The sequence below is a fragment of the Aythya ferina genome (assembly GCF_964211825.1).
Source record: "Aythya ferina genome assembly, chromosome: 5".
In the NCBI taxonomy this organism is placed as follows: domain Eukaryota; kingdom Metazoa; phylum Chordata; class Aves; order Anseriformes; family Anatidae; genus Aythya; species Aythya ferina.
The window spans coordinates 49,974,098-50,000,749 of record NC_140301.1 but is presented as its reverse complement, the minus strand read 5'-3'; the positions used below and the strand labels follow the sequence as shown (position 1 = coordinate 50,000,749).

The window sequence follows — 26,652 nt, the reverse complement described above, 5'->3', positions numbered from 1 at the left end:
TTTAAACATTTTGGGAGAAAGGAAAATGTATTTCCTGAAAACAATTGGCTTCAAGCCTGTGAGCAATGAGTTCCATTAGTGTCAGTTTCAGGCAAAAGCTATAGATAAGTTATACTTCAAGATAAAGAGAGTTTAAAGTTGACAATCAGCACTAACAGGCAGTGCCAATTTCATTGTCTAATATGAGAAAAACAACAAACTGCAGGTGGAAGTCAATGAATTAGGATTTGTGAATGCCTTGATTTTGGAAATTAAAACTTGAACTTTTCTCCATAAGTTTCAATTTGCAAAATCAAGACATTCAGAGATCCTAATTCATTGACTTCCATTTCTAGCCTCCTCCTTTATTCCCTTTTTTTTTTCAAAGACATTAAAGAACATGAAAAAAATAATTTCAGGGTGCTATTCATTGTGTTAAACTGCATGTTAATTCTTCAACTATATGAACTTGTCAAAGACAATTAAATGTGATTTTGCTCTCTTTTAAGCTTTATTCTAGCTCCAATGATCTGCATTAGAGACAACAGGAAACAGGAAAAGAAACAAAGCAAAAGTTTTTATGAGCAGAGAGATGTTCTTACCTCAGAGTTGAGCTCTCTAAGAAAACCATGCTTTCTGGTGATAATTTCTTACTAACATCTTCACAGACTTCTAGCTCAAGTTCTTGTTTAGGTAATTAGTTTTGTGCCCCATTGACTTGTAACATGTCTGCTTCTTCACAGGCTATACATCAGGCTGTGGTGAAGGTGGATGAGACTGGCACCGAAGCAGCAGCTGCCACAGGCATGGAAATAGTGCCTATGTCTGTTCCAGTTACTATTAAAATGAACAGGCCCTTCCTAATGGTCATAACTTTGGAGAACAATATACTTTTCATGGGAAAAATTGTGAACCCTCTGAAAAAAGATTAAGTTGATGTACATATTAGGTACGCAGTTATCAACACTGTTAAATCTAACGTTTCACCTGATGAGTATAGCATAGCTACAGAGAGGTCTCCACCTCTTAACTATGTTATTCACTGTTTTTTTGTAGATGAGACACTTCAACAATTTGTAATAGTTGCATGTTTGTTTGGGTCTTTTTTTTTTTTTTTTTTTTTTTTTTTTTTTTTTTTTTAAGAAGGTTACATTCAGGCAAAACTGTCATTAGATCTGGAACAAAGTAGGCCTGTGTAATACCGACAGCATACATACATTTTCTAGCAGGGAATATGAGGAGCATATGAGCATGTGGGTGGAGAGGATTGTGTAAGCCTGCTTCTTCCCTCATGGCTGCCTTCTCACTACTATTTTTTTTTTTCATTGACTAACAAATGGGTGCAAGTTATCGCACTTTATTACTTGTTCCCGTTTTCCTACCAACATGAAGTTCAAATTTAGAATAGATTTTAACATACATAGTGCTTACTACCTTGCATAATACCATTGTTCAGTGAGTCTGTTAGCTCCTTGCCTTTCAGATGTTCTGGCATCTAAGCTGCTGCAAAGGGGGGTCATAGAGAAGGTGTGTTTTTCCCTTGCAGATATATCCTTTTCTATCCACTGTTTCTGTAAGAGTTCCCAATCCAAACTCATTCCAGAGTAGATGTTTCAGAATTGGGTCTAAGAAAAGAAGACATAGATCAAATCTCTACAGCTTCCTGGATCAGACCTTTGTAAATCTGATATAAAGCTTAGAGCAGCCAGAGTATCTTCTGGCCTGTGCCTGCACCTAAACCAGCTACTAGAGGAAAAGTATGCCATCTCTTTGTGGTGCCAGTGCCTGTAGCATTACCATCTGGCTCTGGGAGATTACCTATGGTAGTAAGCACCATTGCAGTATTGTTTGTAGGACTGAGCACCCTACCAGTAGCACCTTATACCCCATTGGTGACTTTTACCATGTCTTGATATAACCCCTTCTGTTCCCGGACTGTCCAGTAACACAACATTGGTATTCTATTTATCATCCACTTCATAGTTAGTATAGCAGCAATATTATAGGATCTGTTTTCACTATTAGGATACACAATATCAAAAGCCACATTCATAATGCACATGCTTATTTATTTTTTCTTAAGTTTACTTTCCTATCTATTTTTACTTGTTTCAGAACATCTATCAGTATTTTATTTCTGTGCTCATTTTCATGATATATATCTGATTTCTGGTTGCAGGAGGGGTAAATTATTGACTAAAATGGGTTAGTCTGTTAATGGGTGTTAAGCATTAACAACAGTCTTTGTACGGTCTTGAAATACACAGACAAATGTACTATGGTAGAAGAACAACAATGAATAAATATGTCATTAAAAGTTTCTAATTTTGATATTTTATTTCTGTAATTTAGAGTTAAGAATTAAGAAGCGTGGTTCCAACATTTTTTTTACCAGTATCAAGAAACATTTATATATTGTTCATATTCCAGTATATATTGCTCAGCATGATAATGCCAGTAAAAAGCTTCAGAAAGCCCTCTCTCCTTGGCCTGAATATTAAATCTCATTCAGCATATAGCAGGTTATTTCTGTTAGGAGGAGCAGTTACTGGGAAGGTTGGGCATTTCTTTGATACATCAGTGTTTATTTTAAAGGCTATACAAAACATATTGCTTCTACTTTATCAAATGTATAGATTCGTGTGTGTCCCTCATCGTCTCTGTTCTGAAAAGGTCTCACTTGACTCTGATTGTTATGTTGCCAGTCTTGACTTGTGTTTTGTGCTGCAGTTCTTGTTCCTTCAGCTACTTTATTCCATAAACAAAATATGTTTGCTCCTAAATTCTATACTGAGTGATGGAGAGATATTCTGTCAGCACCTAGATCATACTTTTTTTTTTCTTCTTTAATAGATTATGACAGAAGAATGAAAGAAATACTTAGAATCTATCAGTTTTTTGTATTTCCATGTAATATCACAGGTATACAGCAGAGAAGAAAAACTCATCTGTGTGATATTTAAATTGGGCACTAAGGAAGAATAAGCTCATTATCTCACACATTAAAAGTTAGATATACTCAACTTGTTTTCATTTGTCTTTGACTACATCACTGCATTTACAGAAAGCCTTAACAGAGAACATTTTTCTACAGGTTCTTGCAGACCTTTGTATTCTAATATAAAATATTCTAATTTTGAAATTTGTATTCTAATGTAAAATATTATTCCAATTTTGCATTCTAATCTCATAATATTTATGTTCTAATATAGAATACAAAGAAAAGAAGGCTCTGGGGAGACCTCATTGCAGCCTTTCAGTTCCTAAACAAGGAACAAGGAAACTGTGTACAAGGAAGCAGAAGAGGTACTCTTTGTCAGGGAGTGTAGTGATAAGACAAGAAGTAATAGTTTTAAAGTAAAAAAGGATAGATTTAGATTGGATATTTGAAGAAATTCTTCACTATGAGGGTGGTGAGACACTGGAAGAGGTTGCCCATCCCTGGAAGTGTTCAAGGACAGGTTGAATGGGGCTTTGAGCAGTGTGGTCTAGTGGAATGTGTCCCTGCCCATGGCAGGGGAGTTGGAACTAGATGGTCCTTAAGGTCCTTTTCAACCCAAACCATTCTGTGATTCTATATTTGTCTACAGACACTGCAGACCAGGTCACAGTGTTCTGACACAACCAGATCTTCCAGCTTTCTTTCCTTAAAAATGTGCAGTAGGAATGGATGTACATCCAAAATATCTGACTTAAAAATGAATGGCAAAAAAAAAAAAAAGGAAAAAAAAATTTGGCATGTTCACATGACAAAGTAAATGAGAATTATGAAGAAAACCTTCAGAAAATGGAATACCAAATCATTAAATAGAAAACTGCAGTAAGACAGGACAAAGACCACTTTGAGAAAAAAAATAAACTGCATAAGTTTATTAGCTACCATAGCAGCTAAATAATACATTCATTTTCAAAGAAATCAGAAACCTACCAGAGAGCCTGAGGGGTCAATTGATGTTCAAAGTGTAAAAGGAGTGCTCAAGGGGAGTAATGCCGGAGTGGGAAAGCTCAATCCATTGCACAAGTACTTCTTTTGCAGTGGTTGAGCCTGAGGAACTATTTCAAGTTGAAGTAACAGTAGAAGAGATTTTAGGGAAGAAAAAAAAATAAGTCAGAGCAAGAAACAATGAAGCATCAGGACTGTTTAGTATTCAAGCAAGAGCTCTGAGCTGTCTCAAGAAGAAAAATGTTAAACCTTTCACTGCGATGCATCGCTTAGACTGGTCACTGTATTAGAGTAATAAGAAGTTACAAATGTGACACAATCAAAAATAAATAAATAAATATGCAAGTAATCATGCAATGAATTGAAAATCACTTAGTCCAACCTCAGAATTTTGGAAACTGTAGAATTTGTAGTCATATGAATACACATGACAAAATATTCAAGAACTAATATGGCTTTGCTGAAGAATTCCCTGAAAGTTCTGTGGAGTGTGTGAGAGGATTACAATTTGATTCGTATATAACACAGAGAAAAAAACAAACAAACAACAACAGCAACAACAAAAAAGACAAGAAATCTTCCATGAAGGATCTTTAAAAAGCACACAAACTAGCAGGAGAGGGAAACCCTTTAGATGGGTTTATAAGCAATAAGTTCAGGCATGTGTCCTTCAGAGAATTCAGAGATGATTTGGGAATGTAATGTATTGTGAGGTCATATATTTTTCTGATGGTCCCACCTTGTTCATGGGTTTTAAAAAATTAACTGTGTGTAAGGACCTCACTGTACTAAGTGACTGACTGATACAGTGGCAGTGGAAAATGGCTGTCAATAAATAGAAAGAAAGAATATGAGGAAATAAGCCCCTGTTTTATATGGCATGGTGGTCTCTTAAGTTATTGCCATATATTGTGTGTATGTACCCAACTCAGAGCCAAAACTAAGTGTTTATTTCATTTTGCTGTGCCTGAGGGTGTCCAAGACAACAGCAACACTTCTAATCACATCAGTGATTCAGTAGGAAATAAAAATCAAAGCTGACTTACTTGACTGCTAAATTTTTGCTAGTTTACATGCATCTTTTCATCACTTTTGTTGAATGATTGAAGTAGGTGAACTTTTATTTGTATGTTGTTTTGTTATTTTTGTCTTTTTACAATTCCATGTATGATGGCTTTGCTATTTACCAGTGTATGCTCACAAAGAGAGTTTAACCAGTCCATGATCTCTCTTAATGTTTCTGGGTTTAATTCTTTTATTTATGTCTTAAAAATTAACTTTTTTATTATTATTATTTTATTTTTTAATTGGAAGATTTCATTACCAGCCTGCCCCCTCTGCCACCACCACAGTTAATGTGAATTAACTGTCAATATACTCGTTCTAAACTTTTCCCTCTACACCCTTGTTTTTACAGTATATGACAGATCTACATTTAAGTCATTTTAAAAAGGCAAATGAAAATAAAATGCTGTGTGCCAAAATTATATCTTTCTCATTGTTCAGGTCCACTACAACTGTTGTAGAAGATTTTCAATCCTGACTTGAAATAAATTCTTGATCTAAACTGTACTAAGAACAATGGCTGTCTCTCCAGTCATTTTTTTTTTTTTTCTACAGCAGTGTATGGATAATGATCATAGTCCCATGTTTTTATTATATGTATTTCTAATGAACAATGTTTCTAGCCCAAGAGAAATTGCAAGATGTTAATTTTTCCAAAGATGGGGCAAAAATTTGAAGTCTCAACAATTCTCCTAAAAATTGTTTTGAAACTGTCTTCTTCCATTTTTTTTGATAAATGGTAGAAAGATTTTTTACTTGGTAGCATCTTACCAAAAAAGTCAGTGAGGAATATTTTCATAATCTCTGTTTGAAAATGCTGACAAAGCCAACACATTCCTGAAAATGTTCTGACTTCTCCGAGTCTGCTTTTTTAAATAAACATTGCATGGCTCCCTCAGACAACTTCCAGTTTTTTTTCTGAGAAAGGACTATTAAGGGAACAATAATGGGCAATAAGGGCTACAGGCACACTGAAGACTCTGTGTGCTTGCATAATCCCTGAAAGTATCTCAGATGCAGAAGAAGTTGAAGTTTGTGACACATTTTGGATTCAGTGAGTAATTTTCAGATCACACATTTGTAGCTCAGTTATAAGCCTACTACCATAAAGAAGGAGGGACCAGTATCCCCAGGACTGATGGAGTTGTTAGCTTTGACTTTGCACTGTGCCCCCATAGAGTAATAGTAGAAATAACTGTTTTGATAGTAAACTATGAAGGGAAGTGTGTTTAGAACATGCGAGTAAAAAATTTCGTCCTTTGGAGACCGTGAATCCTCTACGATTTATTCCTGGTTTCCAGGATTTGGTTTCTGGTAAGGAGATCCTAGCTGTTGTGTTTCACAAGTTACCTCAGCAGGGATCTCAATAGTTCAGAGATTTCTGAAGAGCAAGTGATGCCAAGTGTCATCTGTTCTGTAATATTTGGGTGTTGGGTTTGAAGTTATAGTAATTATGAGTGTGGAGGCGAATTAGAAAAACAAACGTGTTTGTTAAGAGATTAATTCAATCATCATTAGTAGGAGAGCTGGAGCATTCACAAAGGCTGGAGACCAGTTCGAACTGGTTTCCATAATCCCCACCCACCTAAGCTCAACCAAAGGCATTAATTTAGAAGAATTGCATCATCCGGGGAAAAAAAAAAAAAAAAAAAAAAAAAAAAAAGCAAGGCAAAACTCTCACTGCTTGATCAATGAACCTGAGAGCAGGGCATAGTCACCTAGTTCTTGTGACCTGATTAACCTTTTTGCTCTTTATGGCTGGGCTCCGTTCTTGCTTACATCAGCCCTAAAACTGCTGTAATGCTTTGTTTCTCTGTGGAAGATGATACCTGTTTTTTTATTATTATTAGTAGTAGTATTTGTTTGTTTGTTTGTTTGTTTGTTTGTTTTCTGTGGAAATCATTCTGGGCTTTCCGTGGTCCCCAAAGGTTTGCTTTTGATGAAGGATCTTGATGTGAGTCCTTTGGGAATGCTTCCTCTCTTGATTCTTTATCTGTCTCTATTGGCTATTTCTCTCTAAAGTTTGGAGGGAATGGAGAGGAGAGGCCTGATGTGCCAAGGAGATGAGAATGGTTTGCTGGTGAGAATCACTGTGGATGATGTGAGAAAGGCAGAAAGAGAATGTCAGAACAGATATCAATATGTAAGAACCAATGCCAGATAGGGTGTAGGGAAATTTGGTACCTGTACCAGAGTAGTCACAATTCAAAGGGTTTTCTGTTACAATTAACCAATATGAGATGTTTGTTTAATAGTTCAATTCATGAAAAAATGGCTCTTGTTATGTGTCTGTGCATAGATCTGGAGAAGGATTTCTTTATAAGCCCTGTGGTGTTGGCCTAAATCTTCCTACATAGTTGAAAGCAACAGTCAGAACAAAGCTTAATCTGTGCTGTATCTATACAAAATAAAGCTGAGATCTGTTTACTTTCTGTGTTTGTTACTTAATAGACTCTTGGTTTGGTCCCTATATTTCCAACTAAGCTGTTATGTATGAGTAGAGAGACTGACAGGGAGTAATAAGCAAGGCAAATTGCCTCTGTTGTTTGCAAGACCACTCTCTGGGACCTTTCTTTGAACATTAGCCAAAATCCATATTGTGTGCTTAGGCAGCTGTACTTCTGAGTCACACAATAATGTCATTACAGTTTACTTCAATCTACTTTGATCAGCTGTACTTGATCAGTTGCATGGCTAAACGTAGGCACTTGATTTGGTATTGCTCAGAGGTACAGAGGAGGTATAGGAAACAGTTCAGCTGAGATGGTCCCAGATAGTAGGGTCAGTAGAACAACTGGGAAGATGAAGAAGAACTTTTTAATGAAGGCTTTTCAAATAATTTAAGTTGCTTAAGCCTTGAATTACTCATTGGGATGGTTCTTGTTAACTATATTTTCATGTTGTATAGACACATATTTATTACAATTTTAAGTACTATATTACTGTTTGAAACCCATAATTAATTGATTAATTTCTTTCTTTCTTTAACGCAAGAACATTATTAAGAAAGAAGGATGGGCCAGTGGTTACAGCATTGGGCTGGTACTTTGAAATTTCTGCTTCCCTTCCCAGCTCAGCTACTGATTCAGTTCATATAAACTTAGCTTCCTGTCTGCATATAGCTATCAGCAGAGGGTGGCAGTCCTTTCGTTTTTTGTTTAAACAGTCAGCGGAGGGTTCCAATGCCTAAACATAGATAAATAATATGATTTTAAAAGTAAAAGACCTACACAAGTCTGGCAGTATATGAAGAGGTTCAGGTGAAATGATCCCAGCTGTCAAGGTCTTTGTGTCAAACTGGAAGGTGAAAAACAACTTTTTAGTGAGCACAACAGTCATATTCATCTTTATTTTCTCATACAAGATACTTGTGCTTTATGAACTGGCAACATATATTTAACATTTTCTGGTCATGAAAGAAAAAAATGTCAGGTAAATGCATTGGCTCAGGCATTGTTGTGTGATGCATACAAATAATTAATATTTTCAATTTATGTGTGCTTAATCTCCTCTTCTCATGCTATAATGTCACTAGCACCTCTTGGATGCAGGTACTAAGCACATCAGAATATTCCCCTTTCTGTTCAGAGCACTATTTATGGAAATTTGCAACTCAAGAGCATTTCTAGCTCCACTTTGAATCTATATAAATGAAGCTGTAGTCCTGCAGACCACAGATTTTCAAACTATGTATAATTGCTACCAAGGGAGGTGCCATGGTCTGAAACAGATTAAAAAAATAAACCTGTTTTCATTAAACTCAGAAGTAAAGAACTAAAATGGTGCTTGAGTCCACTGAGGGTAACATTGTATTTTCATTTCATTTTATATCAATGAGGAAACTAATGTGCTGTTTTTATTTTACAGATGAAAAAACTGAAGTCCAACAGACAAAGTTAGTGATGTTCCCAAGGTCAAAGCTGAGCTGCTCAACAGAGCTAACAATATATCCTAATTTTTCAAACCAGTTCTTCATGCATCAGGCAGTCCATTCCGTTCTGAAGTCATTCCAGTATTCTCAACAATATTTGGGCATCCTTATAGTCAGTAGGATTTCAGCATATTTATGAATTCAGTATGTTTATTTCACCAATTGTTTTTTTTGGTTGTTTTGTTTTGTTTTTTGTTTCTTCCTGTCTTGCAAATCATTTGAATATGAAAATCTCAAAAGACTATTTTGTTACTAATATTTGTTTGTTACTAAACTCTCAAGTCTGAAAAGAAGCTCCACAGTGAAGCTGTTACATGCAGAAATAATGAAAAACTGGCCATCTTTTGAAATAACCTGGGGTCTAAATAAAGGTTTCTAATGTTAGAACATATTGCCTAGTCTTCTGCTCTTTTTTCAGGAGGATTCCTGTTGTCTGTAATTCCTGTGTCATATCTGCCAACCTGTATAATTGAAGCAGCAGTAGGAGGTACAGTTGTTACTCGTATACCACACATGTAAGACACCTGTTATGTTTCAGTAGGCAATTTGTAACTAGTATTGTTCTTGTAATTTAAAAATGAGGATTACTGTAAATATTGATCATCATTGGTATAGTATATAAACATATTAAATTCTAGTCCCTGCTGTCTACATAGTTCTTACAAGTGTGATACCAATTCAAATGAAATGAAGCTCTCTGGGCAGAACTTTGCTTTTCCAGTGAACAGCCTTGTCACTGTATACAAACTGTATTTCATCCCCATTTCCCATTGCCCCAGATGCCCATTTTGCCTTCCTGGCAGGACAGTGGAGGAGGTTCTCCAGGAAGTACTAAGGATATGGTATGGTCTCTGAGTGAAGATTAAGTCTTTCTTCTTCATTATATATGTTATCCAGGCTAGAAGAACCATAGTTTACCAGACATGCATACATCTTTGGTCTTATTTTTCCCACAACTTTGACTGCCTGATCCTTCCCAAAGACTAGTATAACTCAAAACTATCAGGGGAAAAGAAGGCGAAATGCATGTTCATTTCCCTTCCTCATTCCACTCTCAGTTTCCTTCACTTTGCTGCTATGTCAAAATATCTGTGGGCTATGCACTTTATATTTACAAAACCTTGTGTTACTTATGATGTAATCGACCCATAGTGAAAAAGACTTTTTGATAGTGGAAGTAACTTGTCTGTCTGTGAGTCATAATCCCAGAACAGTTATTATTGTTGCTAAATTAACGTTGAAACTGTAATTATCTGACCTACCATGCAGAAACATAACAAAAACACTAGACAAAATGCATGATTCTGTTGTTGTTGAACAAGTTTTTTATACCAGCCTTTGTTTAAGGATTCTTTAAACCTGCTTTGGAAAGATTTCTTCAAAAAAAATTTACTAGCAAGAAGCAGTCTGCAAAATGTTGGTAAATACATTAAATATATGGTTAAATTTCTCATAAAGTCAAAGTGTGAGATGAACTATGGAATATACACTGATCTACATGAAGTACCCAGCAATAACATAGAATTAGGTTATGTAGAATTAATGACTGGTAGATTATCATCTTAATCAACAGAAGTAATAAACCACATTTGATTTTTTTTTTTTCAGTATTCTGGACTTTAATTCCTGTTAAAGATAATTATTAGAGAAGCAAGATCTAGTTCAATAGATGAATGACCAGTATGCATGTGGTAAATATAGTTTCATGACATACTTTGAGAGCTCAACTTGTGATCAACAGAAAGATGGGACTGTATTTGGCTCGTGGCAGTGTTCATCATTTTAGCTTAAAGTTGGTGTTGCACCTTATTTCTGCTGCCATAATGAAATGCTAGGGAAATGCCTTGTTGAAGTGTAGCCTAACATCATTATAAACAAAGCAGTAATTACAAATACTTACAAACATAAAGAAAACGAGAGGCATATAACCACTTTGTAGCACAGTTTGTCCTTGACCACTATGACCTTTCATTTATCTAGGCTTTGATGAGTAAAATAATCTCTGTGCTTGTGACTTTTTACAGATTTAGAAGGAACAAGTACATAAAAAAATAAAGGGGGGGAGGGGTGGGAGAGAGGAAAGCAAAGAAGGGGCGTGTCAAGGCAAGGTTTGTCTATGTCTTGTCTCTATGTTTATATATGTTTATAATGACAAAATTATGCATGTTAGTAAACAAGTATAAGAGAAAAAGACTCACCACAAATGGGAAAACATATTTCATGTCACTGCTCAATCAAGGTCTTTGTTGCTAGCTGGAATAACGTTGTCGGCTTAATCCGCTAGCATTTTATTCTTATTGGGAAAAAAAATAATAGTAACAAGCACGACTTTTTCCCATTCCAGTAATTTCAGCTTGTGCAAGAGGGGCAAGAAGTGGGTTTGCACATACTGCATGTGCAGGAGCAAAGGTAACAGTTTGCTACTTGTATTCCCACCATCTTCCTGGAGCAGTAAGCTCACAGAACAGAGATATGCAGGGCCCACCTCAGCCAGAATAGGAAATCCGTCAAGGAAACATATCTACCATACATCCTCTCAATGGCACACAGCTAGAGTCAGATTGAGAAGGTACAGGTAATTTGGAGTCCATGTTCAGGTTGAGAATCAGAAGGAAAATTCGGCTCTGGTCAGACTTTGGAAGAGTGCCAAGCTGCCACGTGTGGCTGTCAGCTCTGTGTGTGCTCCAGCACAAGGGCTTTTGCTGCCTGTTGGCACCAAGTGTTAACATCTGTTTCCAGTGGTTCCAGGCACAAACTCATGGTTTCCAGTAGGGTCCTAATTGCACAATATTTGCACTAAGCTTCCTTACATGGTCAGAAGTAACAGACAGAAAGACACAGCTACAATTCAGAAAGTCAAAGTTTATCAGCTCCATTGGCTGAGTAGCAGAAATGATCTTCAAAAAACCTATTTAATCAATGCTTGCTCTACCCCACCCCCCTTTATTTCCCCTTTATTTTTTTCTTGGTTTGGCTCTATGCTTTATCAGGTCTGTTTAATATTTAACAGTGGAAATTAAGCAGAAGATGATTTAGCTTTATAAGTAACAGTGTGGAGAACAGCATGGTCAGTTGAACACTGAAGGGCTTCTGGTTTTGTAAGTACTGCAGAGGCACTTTTCTTAGAGACTTGAAAGTGATGCTTTTTGTGCTCTGTGGAATTGTCGTGTTAAGTTTATTTCACTCTTGTACTTGTAAATTTGTTGTGTGGGGATGTTGATGTGAAATATTAATTAATATGCAAGGACCAGTGAGATCTGCTGTTCTGGGGGAATATGGTTATTCTCAAATTTGAATCAAACAACCATTGAAGTCATGTGGACTTTTAAAGATGTTTGTAAAGAAGAATACTGATGAAATCCCTTTCAGGTTGAAAATAGCCTTCAACATGACTCAAAATTAATATAATCCCAGTAGTGACTGAACAACCACATCCAATTTATAAACTCTTCTGGTTACTTAATGTATAAAACAACTATTGAATTGCTAAGGACAGGCTCTCTAATTAGGACTGGTGTGAGTGTAGGGGGTGGATGGATTTAAATTTAATTGCACCTATTATTCTCACAGACAATTTGATCTGTGGCTTGGCACACAATTAATTTCTGAATTTCCAATTTGCCTATAAATATATCTCAGATATAATAAAGCTTTTATGGTTACCTTGGCTTTGACATATTAACCAAAAAATTTGGTGTCTGGAATTTTCTAATTTTAAAATATTAAAGTTAATGTGGTTAACATCTCTAAAGAGAAAAGGGTGCAGTGAAAGCTTGATGGCAATATTTCAGTGTTGTCCAACTTATGGTAGAAGTACTTCTCTAATATTTCTGTAGAGAGCTATAATGATAAGAGAAGGTATTGAAGTGACCTGTTACTAGTGGAAGTTAAGAACAGAGCCATGCCTAACATAAGCTTACTTCAGGAAAACCATATTCTTTGCTTCAAAATGTCTTTAAAATTTAGGTTAAGTTCTGTTTGGACACAGGAACTGGTCATGGAAAATCATTCTGTTCTTCACTTAAGAGTGCAATATCTTAACTGGCTAAAGAAGAATAGTCTATGAGATGTTAAACAACAAATACTTTTACAACACCCTCTGCACTACTTTGTTGTTTCATTTATCTGGAGTACATAAGGATTTATTATTATTATTATTATTTTCTGGAAGGCAGAGGGAGAATTCTGCTTAAAATAAATTCAAGTAGTTGATTCATATTTCCATCTAGGGTCAGACTCCATCTTTTAGTTTAGGGACATTAATATTTATTACTTCCTGTTCTTACTAAGGTCACAACAGTTACTGTCTGCTCTCACACATACTCAGCATACTCAAATCATGTCAAACACGAGATCACAGGGCTAGTATATTCATAACAAAGAAACAAACAAAATGAGAGACAACTATACAAATAAAGAAATAAATCAGCTGGCTTATGACCAAGAATCCTGGAATTTGGGCTAAAAGCAGAAACTCTACTTAGATTTTATTTAGATAGCAGGTGCAATGATCTTTTATATCCAGGAATGAACAAGAGACAAAAAGAACTTCACCTTATCAAGACTTGTGAAAATACATTCACAGAAGAGAAGAATACAGACAGGCTGTGTTTGCTGGAAAATGGAAGAATAACCATATACCAGTAGACAAAATCTAGAAAAGTTTTTATGTAGAAGCTGTGAAGGCAAAAATCTCATTTGCCTGGTATGCTCATTTGTGAAGCAGGTTTATGTGAGATGTCTCCACAGGGAATTAAATTCAACAGAGCCTTGTTCCAGCTCCTATGGAGGGCAGAAGGCTTGTATGAAGCATACTCTATCAGTATTAGAAGAAGAAGCCCCCATAGGGGATTAATCTAGAGCATCCTTTGATTTCCAAATGGGATCTGTGCTCCTCTTCTCTTGTTGGACCCAGGTCCTTTCTGCTGCTCTAGGGGGAGCCACACATTCCATCCAACTGTGGCTGTATTAGCAGGTTATCTCATGGTGAAGAGCATTGCACCATGTAACAAGCTACAAGCATTTGGTGCAGCCCACAAAATGGGGGCTCTCTTTGTTCCAAACAAGTCCTTCATCATCTAATGCAAACCTTCTGGTTCCCACATCTTTATGCCCACTTCTGAGTGCCACGCTGCCATGGCACAGGTTGCTTCCAGGCCTTTGCCTTGAAATTTGCCTTGAAGCTTATGTAAATGGCTTTCATCCATCACTTATCAGCTGTGGCTATTGGATGGCCACATGAGTAGTAAATCACGAAGTAAACAGGGCTGTAAATGTCAGGTGCACTGGTGTAGTGAGTTTACATGGCAAGATTTTGGTAGTGGGGGGCTGCAGAGGTGGCTCCCTGTGGTGAGGCTCACCTGCCCAGATGAGTAAAACCACCACTACTGGATAGTCCATGACAGCTGTTTGTCTGTGTGTGCTATGCACTATGGCAGTGAGTGAACTTATACCACTTTCAGTGAGAAGCGAGCTGCCTTGAGATTCCTCACATTTTCCAAACTTCACTTGGGCAGGTACCATGGAATATGCAATGTCTTTGACACCCCCCACCCTTTCTTACCTTATGGTAAACTTTTGGTTTAGCTGTAGCCGATATGATCCAGGGAAGCAAATGTCACTATAAATAAGGATTATTATGGACTTTGACTTTATATTTTCTTTGTCAAAGAGGGAGAGAATTGCCTTTTCAAGGAAGTTACAGTGGAATATTATAATTTGATTGTCTGATGTTTTAATTAATAATTTGGTTGAATTTATTGGAGTCAAGACATTGTTTGCATGGCTACTTTAAATGTGCTATGTACATTAGATATTTACAGTTGCCATACATACTATTTATCATAACAAACTATTCATTATTTCTTACTGCCAAGCTCATCATTACCTTCTGTTCATCTAATGATTGTTTATTTTGTGACAGAATAATCTGAAAAGAGGATGAAGTGTCTTCTGTACCTGTGTTTACTCCTTGCTGATCTTTGTGCCACAACACGATGCCACCACAGAGATGTTTGCCATGAAGTCAATAACACAAATCTACATGATGGAACAGAGAATTTATTAAAGCACAACTGTCAAGACCAAGGCTCCAGCTACGCAGATTTTGTATTTAAATTTTACAAGCAGGCTATAACAAAAGAAGTTGATAAAAACATTTTCTTTTCTCCTATAAGTATCTCCACTGCCTTTGCCATGCTGGCTCTTGGTGCTAAGTCCAGCACCCTGACTCAGATTTTTGAAGGACTGGGCTTTGACAGTCCGACTGAGACACGCGTAAATGATATACATGAAAGTTTTCATAAAGTTTTAGCAGTACTGAACTGTACTGATGTTAACATCACTTTAAATATAGGAAATGGCCTTTTCACTGCTATTGGGTATGAACTTCAGGAGACATTTTTACAAAATACCAAACAGTTTTATGATGCAGAATTTTTTACTAGCAATTTCCATGAACCGACAGAAGCTAAGACACAAATCAATAATTATGTAAAGGAGAAAACCCAGGGGAAAATACCCGAACTAATTGGTCATCTTGATCCAAATACTATACTGGTTCTTGTTAACTACATTTATTTTAAAGGTAAGACACATAACATAATATTACAATGGATAATTTTGATGCAAAAGAAAGAAATTGTAGCAAACTCTTGATGTTTTATTAGCAGTGTGACAACTTAAGAAAGAGCTAATCTGTGGAGGAGTTTCGAGATAAAGTTTAGATGTGGCCAGAAGCAAACTTTCTGATTGTTAGGAATTACTGATTGATTGTGGCCTAATTTGCCTAAAAGTTATGGACAGAGAAGTCCCAGTCTGGTAGGTTCCCTAACAGACAGGAATGTCTCATAGCATGCAGACTCAGTAGTCTGGGACAAAATGACTAAAGATGTTTTGGAAATCTCTATGCTATGCCAATGAAACGTGGAGGAATTACATGCTTGCACTTCCAGGGTCCCCAGTATTAAAGTATATCTACTAGATATGCTGTGTAAAAACTTGAGACCTAGCATTTTGAGGGTCTGTGCATCTGGAGCCCAGATCATCTGCTTGGATGCTAGGATCCTTTATTCTGTTGAAGAATTCCTCATCGGACTGAGGGCAGTCAGTCTGCACCTGGTATGGGGCATCCCCTAACACGGGAAAATAGAAGTGCAGGAAAGGCATAGCAAGATCCTGTGGCAAAATCAAAGTAGATTAATTTAGGTAACATAAAAGGCACAAGAGAGTGATGGGAACATATGGCTAAAAACTGAAGCATGACTCTCTCTTAGTTAGTCCTCATCAAACTTTCCAGCTAAACTCACTACACAGATAAAATGCTTCATAGTGTGTTATGCAGGAAGTTGAAGTGATCTGGTAATCCTTTCCCATAAACAGTGCTCCAGCATACTAACGTTTAAATTGGTCTGATTTGTATCAGCCATTTTTATGATCTTCATATATTCAAATGAAACTTTGTCTCCTTCCCTCCACTAGCTGCCTGGGAAAAGTCTTTTGATCCTACACGTACATATGAGGATGACTTTTTTGTGAACAAAAATACACCCATTAAAGTCAACATGATGCAGTGTGACAGCGACTATAACAGTTATTATGATCAGGATCTATCTTGTGAGGTGGTAGAGCTGCCTTACCAGGGCACTGCACGAGCATTGCTCATTCTGCCTGATGATGGGAAGATGAAACAAGTGGAAGATGCTCTCTCCAAGGAAGCTGTTTGTAAATGGTATAGCAAACTTGAAACCAGGTAAATCTAGGTAGATGAATTACTATAATTTCAGAAACACTATTATTTTTAAGGGAAAGCATTAATTTCAGATATCCTTCTCCTGGATTTCATGTACTGATTTCATAGAGCAGGGTTTTAAATGATTCCCAAGATAAGCTAGAGAAAAACATTATTGATAAGCAACTACAGGCTTTCTGACCTGACGGAAGTGGACACAACATTGCAAGAACTACCTCAAGACTTGGTTGGCTACCTTTTGGATACCATACCTCTTTTTTCACGTTGCTAACCTAATTCATTTGCTTCACTGTATCCTAGATTTTATCTTCCTTTACCCTTCTTTTAGGCTTTCCACAGCTGCTCTGTTTACTCTCTGTAGACTTCTCACTACAAAATCCTTCTGGGTATGCATGTCTTGACACTGGGATGAAAGAGTAGCAATGAAGATTTTAGTTAGTTAGTTTGTTTGTTTCTTTAAGGATAAATAAATCCATTGAAAGAGTGTATGTACAAGAAGATGGATTTGGGCATCTGTCTGGATGCCCAAATACAAATGCTGCCAATAAGCAGATTAGCAATCAGAAGAATACCGACAAACATAATTGAATTGCATACTATCCAGCCTGCTGGCTGAAACAAGACTGCTTTTTTCACTGCTGTTTTTTCTCTGTTCAACAGAAGAACAGATCTGCACTTGCCAAAGATTTCTATTAGTGGGTCTTATGATGTGAAAAGTTTGTTCAAGGAAATGGGCATTACTGATGTATTCTCTAGTAATGCTGATCTATCTGGAATTAGTGGCAGCCGGGATCTTCAAGTTTCACAAGTAAGTGGATGGACAGAGCTAGTGTTGGGGTGGTTGTTAGTTTTTATGATCAATTATATTTGGGGTTTTTAATGACTTGCTTTCCCTCCTTGTCTTACTGAAGTTATAAACAAAACTTGTGATGGTGTCCACAGGCTTACTTAATAATTGTGTTTTTCTTCAGAGAGGGTCTGATGTCTCACCTTTGAATTATTTTAATTAATAGGCTGGATATTAAGTGCATGGAAAAGTTGGACAAGATTTGAATGCTTTTTTGGCACTGTAATACAATAGTTTATATGCAGTTGTATCATGAAAACTACAAATGAGATGTGTGTTATGATATTTGTGTTGATAAATACCTCATTTTTAAAAAATATTTTCAGTTTCCAGGAAACTTCTAATTTACAGTAGCAGAATTTCACCATGTCAGCTTAAGCTACTATCTAAAGTCGTAGAGAAGACATAGACTGCTCCTAATTTAGCACTTAAATAGCAGGCTTCCATAAACTTTAGAACAACAGAGAAAGTGTTGCTAGTGGAAGTCTAAACCATATAAGAAAATAAACCCCCCTCTGTTATTTGTTATCAAGTTGTTATCCCCCCTCTGTTCAGGACTGGTGAGGCTGAATCTGCTGTGTGTCTATTTTTATTTTTGGCCATTTAGTCCTGGAATAGAGAAAACACTCCTTGCAAGTTGTTGGAGATTTACCATACAGGAGTTTTGTTTGCTGGATTTTATCCCTTCTTCTCCTAAACATTCCATAAGATGAGAGTTTATCTTTACCTCCTTCTTTTTGTCACATATAGCAACTACATTTGCTCCTTTTCCCCACAGGCAATTCACAAGGCTCTGTTGGAAGTGGATGAGACTGGAACTGAGGCTGCAGGAGCCACAGCCATAATCCTTACCAAAGTTTTCCGTCCTTCAGTTACAATCAAATTCAACAGGCCTTTCATTATGTTGATTTCTGACAAAGCAACCAGCACCACACTTTTCATGGGGAAAATTGTTGATCCTACTAAGAAGTAATTGCTGAGTTACTGGGCATGCTGGACATGTATTTGGCATGGCTTATAATGGCAGCCATGTTTGCACATGTGGGCTGGTTAGTGCTCTTATAACTGCTCCATAATTAAGGGATATTCAGAGTTAAATGTAGAATTTCATTATCAAATTAGTAAGAAAAAACAAAACAAAACAAACAAACAAAAAAAAAAAACAACAACAAAACAGACGGTTTAAAAATGTAACATTTTCACAGTTGAGTAATTCAAGTTATTAATAGACTTTCAAAATTTTCCTTGGAAGAGAGTTCTGTTGTTTCTGTAAGTGATTTCTCTCTGCTAAGCAGTTTTGCCTAGACTGTTTTAAGTTCTGGGTTACTCAATAAAAGCTTTTTCCCAATGGGTAACAAGTCTCTTGTCATTCTGTTACCCCTACTCTGGGACTTGCTGATGATCAGTGCTCACCTGGGTCAGTCCCTACAGGGCCCTTTCTCCCTTACATATATCTTTGCTGCCTAGTCCATTGTCGTTAACCTCAATCTACCTGTTCTCCTTTCTCACATGCCAAATCTTGGCCTAAAATCTTTTTAAAAACTTTGAAAAAAATAGAAAAATTCTGAGACAACAGATTCATTCTGCTTTAGCAGAAAAGTGTCTTTCTGCAGCCCAAAAGGTCAGTAAAAAATAGTGAAAGACAATGACATTAAACATGAAGTGTTAAAGAATTGTCCTGCTACAATATCCTTCATCAATTACTACTATGGCTAATGAATAAGATTAGCATTATTGTTTAAATCTGTCACTTACAGACTGACTTTCAGTGTCTCTGGTATCTTGCTATAAATCAATTAACAAAAGCTTTCAGTTACTTATTAACATAGCAGTCTGTCTGTAAAATATGTTTTAAATGCTGTTAAGTGAATCCATATTTTCTCACATGGAGACAGCAATTCTTTGTACTTTCTCCTTATGTGCTTTCTTGAGTAAAACCTATTTTCAAGAGACACATAAGCACCCTATTGCCATTGCAAATCTGCAGATCTCCCACTCTTACTGCAGAGGAGCACTGGGGCCTGGTGCTCAGCCTTGCTGACCTGTATAGCAAACCCTTTATTGTGCAGTTGCAGTCTCAAGGAGAGGCTGACTCCTGCTTTGACAGCTGCTCTCCCACTGCACTACACCCTTTGATTCATGCCATTGCATAGTGACCCTGGATAAATGTTTTGCAAGCAAGGTTTAGTGCCCGTCCCTTGGAAGATGGTGTTCCGGAATGTACATTGCTTATTTCCATTGTGGGTACATTGCTTATTTCCATCGTGGTTCTGGCAATGTGCTGTAAGCACTGAGAAGACAATGCAAGTCCCAAATCAACAAAGAACTCACGACCCCTAACATCACTCTGGCCCTCAGACTTATTCCCCCAAACTTGTTCCGACTTTTTTTATTAGGACCCATCTGTGGCTGTAGCATGGGTTTGGGGTGTGTGTGTTTGTGGGGTGGCTATGCTTCTGTCTCAGAAGATTTGGAGACCGCTTTCTTGTCTGGGAACAGGAGTCCCTTTGCTCCAAGCAGTGAGAATTCAGTGGAAGCCCTGAGCTATTGCTTCTGCCAAGGCAAGATACCATCACTCAGTGGATCGGGAGATACCAACCTCTGTGTGAAGCAGCGGCTTTTACAGAGTTGAGATCAATGATAACTTGCTGCGGTGGAGGTGCTGTTTTGTGGTAGCTGTTTGAACTCAACAAGAGCTGGGAGCAGTTCCAGTGAGATCCCACCCTGATAAATCAGTGCACCAGTACTGATTACAAGGTAGGATGGTGAGATTTCTATCAGAGCAGGGTGGCAGAAAAACAGGTTCCGGGCCTATTGCTAAAGGGAAAGAGGTTAGGAAAAATCTCACAGTTGCTAGGACAGAGCAGAGGCTTTAGGAAATAACAAGTGTAGCAACTTCCTGCCCCATCTTCCTGCCCCATCTGCCTCCCAGGCCTTTGCTTTTGAGAATGGAAGCAAGGAGCTACAGGAGGAAAGCCACAATGGGAGTTTTCACACGGTAGTGAGAGGAATAGGGTGCTAGCCTGCCCCTGGCAAAAGTCTGTCTTCCCACAAGGAGGCTTTGAATGATGGGTTTTGAAGGAATCTTACCAGCATGTGGGGTGTCACCACAGTTGTCCCCCAGTGGAGGTGTTTCACAACCAGAACAGCAGGTTAACTTGAGGAGTAACATGGTCCTGGAGCAGGAAGAGGGATTTTCCCAAATCTCCCTGCTAGGGAAGGATATGAGGAGGACGGGTAACAAACTAGTCATGTGCCATCCATATGTGGAAGGAATGAAAATGCCTGTAGCTCACAGTGTGGAGATCCACAGAGCCTGGGTACTTAACAAACCTGGCTGATGTTATACTCACCATAGTCTTGATGACCTTCTTTAAGAACAGAAACAATTCTGTCAGGTACTGGAGAGAGGTCCTTTCATCCTAATTGCAGAAAAATCTGACCACGTTGATCTTCCCTGCATCATTTGTCCTTACTGCTTTTGTCTGTCTTAATGGGTGATAGGGAACAATCTTATTCATGCTATCTAATTATAGTTATGGTAAACAAGGAAATGGCATTCTTATAGACTAAAATTTTCATTTAGAGATCATGTCTTTATTTTGTCTGTGGTATTTTATGGAGTCTTTCATTCATGTGTAGGTAATTTTAATCTTCCACTACAAAAAAAAAAAAAAAAAAATCTAATTGGAACAGATGAATTTCATACGTACATTCCCTCAGTCTATGCAACAGCTGGACCCAGACTAAGCCCTGAATGATACCTAGAATTTCTTTATGTCCTATAAAGTGTTGTCCATTTGACTTCTTTCAATGACAGGCAGCAGAAGGGCAAGTACAGCTTATAGTGGAGTATGCGACCTCTTACCCTACAATAACTGTCCAAGACAGGTGATCTGCTGTGAGTCTATTAGCCCTTTTCTGACAGGAAGCTCAAAGAAAAAGGACTTAACTAAAGAGAGCTTATCTCAGTTGTGAGTCCCGGCAAGGGAAAATGGACCCACCGGTCTCTGAAAAGCAGCTTATCTGTGTCCAAGCAGCCAAGCTTCCCCTGGCAGTCTCTGAGCCATGTGGGGGACAGCAAGTTTGTTCTGCTTGACCTTGTTTATGGTCCACTGGGACTGTTTGTTGATGGGATAGTTTCTGTCAGTAAAGCTCTGTTTGTATTTCCCCGTGGCAGGATCTATGAAATATGTTGTCACAAACCATGGAGCAGTGTGATTTTAGGTCTAACTCAGTATGTGTCCAATGCATTTTTTACCTTTCATCAGTAAGAAAAGGAGCTGACTCAATGCCATAAGGCACAAAGCAATGATCTAATCACAGAAATACCAGTTGATCCAATAAACCCTGCTAATCAAATGCTACAAGTACTTTGTACTTTCATTTCTTCACAGAATCATAGCATGCCTTGGGTTGGAACAGACCTTTAAAAACCATCCATTTCCAACCTCCCTGCCATGGGCAGGGACACCTTTCCACTAGATCAGGTTGGTCAAGGCCCCATCCAGCCTGACCCAGCTAAGCAATTTGAGGCTTAACTTTGTTCTCCAGAGAGCTCTCCCTTGAACGGGCATAGCAGCTCTCTTTCTGCATCTGCATCATCAGTTCAGCCCTTAACTGCTGTTACTGGTTTGAGGAAATGGGAATTTGGCCAGACACAAGCCAACCCAATTCTAATTGTTTCAGTAGAACAAAACCAGCAGGCTTTTTTGTTTTGTTTTGTTTTGAACCAGCAAGCTGAGAATCATTAAGGTCTTAAAAATCAGTTGACTTTGATAGTTCCTGGGCAGGGTGATTTTGGACTGTGGATTCTGAGAACCAGGCATACCTGTATGGCAGCTACAGGGCAGCCAGTGCCTCACAGCCCAACTCATCTTTGACATGAGTCTAGTAGCTTTTGGAGATATAAAGAAAGCTTATAGCAGTGTTATTCCCTCATCCAGCATTGAAGTCTTTTCTCCAAAACACAGAGGAACCAAAGTTTCCCAAAAGAAAACAAATGTGCAAGAGAAGTGTGAGCAAATATTTCACTGAAAACTCCAAATATTCTCTGCAGTGAGAGTTTAATTGGATGCAAATTCTCAAGAGGGAAAAAAGCATGAAGATCACCATGGGCTATGTAATTCCAGGTCCTGTGAGATGTCTGCAAATTTTATCCAACCACCTAGCAGTCCGTTTTGTAGTGCACCTCTGCCCTTACTCACAGGGGGGCTGCTTTGGTGATATCATCCATTCTCTGTAAAAAGTTATCCAGCAGTGATTGATCTGGAAAAAACCTTTGTATTTTCCCAGTCCCAGGTTTTACAGAGAATCCTTTTTTAAATAACATGCAATTTGTACTTTCCTTAGACTAACAGTTTTAAAGAAAACAATGTAATTCATTCATTTCATGTAGATGTCCTTGACTGTGATTAATAGCCTAGTTGCACAAACTCAGATCAGCACAGATGTTGATGCAAATGACTTTGCTGGCTTCTTGCAAAAGAGAATTTCCATGATGAAACTAGCTTTTCAGTTCAGCCCTACCCCTAGAGATGAATTTATCACAAGTGAATTAACTTGATTTATACAAATGAGTCTTATTTATTTCTCTTATATTCAATTGCTTCCAGTTTCTTTTCCATAAACCATCTGGAAGTAAAATACTTATGATTTATTACTTTACTAAAGAACATATCCTTTGTGGCTGGAAAACTTCTGTTAACATCAATATGATGCTCTCATGGAAGGTCTGATGAACACTGGGCTTTGCCTGACTTGTGCAAAAATCTTATTAAGGAAAAGATGTTACATTGTTTATCCTTTCTCATGTGGGAAATATGGACCAGGTGGAAGATGCTCCACTGAAGGAAAATGTGTGAAAGGGAAAAAGAGCACAGAAAAAGATAATTCACTAAGTTTTGCAGTCGTCATAAGAACTTTGATTGCAGCCAGGAAAGAATCTTAGAGCAAGAGAAAACATCTGTACATGGTTGTGATGAAAGATGTAACAAAAAGTGAGTCTTAAAATACATATGAATGCAAAAGAGAGCATATGCGTAGACCTCATTTAGATATGCTGCTCACACAGATTTTCCTTTAGCCAGTAAAAAAGCCATACCATACCTCACATGTTCAAGAAATAGACACAGCGCAATTTGATTTTTTTTTTCCTGTTCCTGAATCTTTTATTTTTCAGGTCTGAGCTCTGTCCTTCAGGCAAATCTTATAGAAGAAATTTTAAGACATCTCGGGATCCACCTGCCTCTAACAGAGGTTATTGCCTTGTGTCAATGCTGGACATTGCTGTGTGTCATAGTCTTGACATACTCAGAATTTTAGCAAGGGTGATTGAGAAGAGCCATCGAATAGAGGCAAATACACTCCACTCCTAGGTGCATCTAGGTGGGCAGGGTAGAGAAGATGGTGCTGTGGTCATGTGGCTGTACCACATAGGTACAACCCCAATACCAAAGTGTTTTATGGTGGCATGTTAATGGAAATGGGGTTTTGCTAACCTAAAAACATGAACATTAGAAGCTAAAGGCAAACACACCATATTTTCTTTTTCATCTGTTGAAACAGGGAAGAGAACTGTCACAATAAACCATCTCATGGATATGTCAGAACATCCCTAAAGTTTAAAGTGTCAAAGAATTGTTTAAGAAAATGGAGCAATTGAATCATATCATAAACTTAATTTAATTGAATATTTTTTATTCAAAGCTAGCTGCTTTAACTTCTGATTCTTCACTATGGCTGACAGTATTAATCTATTAAATAACAAATGATTAAAAGTTTAGTCCTAATACTTTCTACCTGGCTCTGGAAGCAAAAATCTTCAAGTGTAATTCCAAGATATCTCCATAAAGGATTTGGTTATTTCTTGTTCGAAGTCATGTTTGCACCAGAAATTTAAATAATGTGAGACATCTATTTAAATTTAAATTTAAATTTAAGTAGCAATTCCAAGAGGTTTCTCTGTGTAGGCAACTTCATTCCAAAATGAGAACTTTTATTCCCTGTTGAAATTGTCATTCTATGTTGCCTTCATGAGAAAGGTTCCTTTGCACCAGGATAATAAAGTGTGTGGGGCAAATTCTGCTGGTAAAAAGTTCTCATTTCAGTCAACCAGTTATGGCTGGTAAGATCTCTGCAAGAATCCAAGCTTGTATTATGAATTTGCAAGCCTGTTTTCTGCGGGTACATCCACAGATACAGAGCCTCATGTTCTGGAGATTATGGGAAATGGAGCCCTGTGCCACCATCTTCTGGTAAAATCAAGGAATGGACATGACAAATTTTGTCATGTCTTGAAGCCTGAAAGAGCACTATATTTCTGGCTTACTATTGCTGTGTCAGTAGGGATTTTGATTTTCTTTTTAAGTTTTACATGCAGGATTGGTAAATGCTATACTTGAACTGACTAGCTACTCAGGAATACATCCTCAGTGTTATGGTAAGTAGTTTATGTACTGTTCAGTTCTGTAGTGGGGTAGGAGGCAAATTAAATATTAGAAATTATTAGAGGGAAAAAAAAAAAAAAGAGCAAATCAGATAGGAATATTGTGCCACTGTTTAATTATCTGGATCATCTACACATCGATTAGAGCAGGTAGTTCTGCTCCTGTAATAACAAAAAGAATATATGAGAATTGAAACATCTTTAGAAAAGGGTACTAAGGGTAATCAAAGTTTTGAAATAGCTCCTGTTTGAGATGAGAGATCTTTAGCTAGGGAAAAAAATATCTTGGGGGGAATATAAACGTGGAGCAGAATATGTGGATGAAGACTGAAAGTTTACCATACATCTAATGCAGAAGCTAGGGGCGTTCTTATGCCCCTAGCTTCTCATGGAGGAGACAGCTTCAAAGCCAAAGAAAGCAGATGGTTCTGCATACAGCTAGTGGTGTATGTAGAGTGGACATTGCAGGATGATCCTGCAGTCCCAAAGATCTATCAGTCCTGTACATGCTCCACATGCACCTCTCCCAGTGCTCCACTGCGCAACAGATCACTTTTGGGGGAGAGTGCTCAGACCCAGGACAATGAGACTGAATGGAAGTTCTTAAGCTCTCAACCATCTTTTGCACTGCAAACCTCAAACTTTTCTTGTTGAGAGAGGATAAAATCAAATGGAATAGGAAAAGGTCAGAAAAGACCCATATTTACCCAGGTGCATTGTACAAGCTCTCTGCTAGAGGCTGAAGTAACCAGCATGTTGTCCTTCTCCCATTACGTAGCACTGGCACGAGATAAATCTAACTTGTAAGCAGGTGCCTTCTAGCTTAAAAATATATTTGTCTGGAGAAAGTGAATTTTCAGTGCTACATATCCGTGACTCTAGTTTTTATACTGAGCGTAAATCAGTGGAAACTTAGGTCATCTGCATTTCTTTGGTAAGCAAATAACTTTCAGTCCAAAGCATACAATGAACAACAGTTCAAAGATGCATCATTTCATCATTTTCCAGTTCTGTAATTCACCATTCCAAACTTGGAAAAGCTTTTCCAAAGTGCTTCCGCAGTAGTCTAGTTTAGAGCTGAAAGTCTCTTAGAAACAATTTAAATTTGAAGGGTTTCTTGGCTAATTTGCTCCAGATTGGTTATATATGGAGTTATAGTCTGCTCGCTTTTCCAAGGTGGATTCTTCGTAACGATGCTTTTCAGTCACTATTCATCTAAGCAATTGTATTTTATGTACCATGTTTTTACCAAGAATTTTTGCATTTGCTAACTGCATATTCACTCAAACCAATTTTATTACAGTTCTTCAATAAGTTTTATCAGGTAGCTAGTGTACATATGAGATTCAGGAGTGTTAGGCATTTAGGAATTAGTGTTAAGTGTTAGGCAATTAGGAATTCCCTGCTTCCAAAGTATCTATCAACTAATGCCACAGAAACTGAATTAAAATATAAGCTTCTTGGAGAACACATATAAGTAAAGCTAGGGATAAAAATGGAGTGACATATTATTGAAATGTAATATATATAAAATCTATTTTTTTTTCATAAGTAAATGTAAGGATGATGAAAATATTCATGACAGATAATGAGAAATTGAGTCACATGAACTGTGTAAGCTGAGAAAGTGTGACTCTTAACCTCAAATGCAAAGAAAACAAAACAAACAGCTTGGTTTCCAAAGGAAACA

At 37.5% G+C, this 26,652-nt stretch overlaps 1 protein-coding gene across 1 annotated transcript in view; it reads left to right on the top strand.

The window, feature by feature from the left end:
* The window catches only part of LOC311437294 (uncharacterized protein), a gene marked incomplete at its 5' end in the record, with an annotated part of 28,755 nt that extends 10,064 nt beyond the window's left edge, over window positions 1–18,691 (top strand). The window contains 5 exons of the mRNA XM_084520332.1: window positions 723–899; window positions 14,847–15,504; window positions 16,398–16,668; window positions 17,329–17,476; window positions 18,294–18,691. Of these exons, the coding sequence (XP_084376458.1) occupies window positions 723–899; window positions 14,847–15,504; window positions 16,398–16,668; window positions 17,329–17,476; window positions 18,294–18,488 (1,449 nt within the window). The 3' untranslated portion in view covers window positions 18,489–18,691. The remainder of the gene's footprint in view (window positions 1–722; window positions 900–14,846; window positions 15,505–16,397; window positions 16,669–17,328; window positions 17,477–18,293) is intronic.
* Between the last annotated feature and the right edge of the window lie 7,961 nt (window positions 18,692–26,652).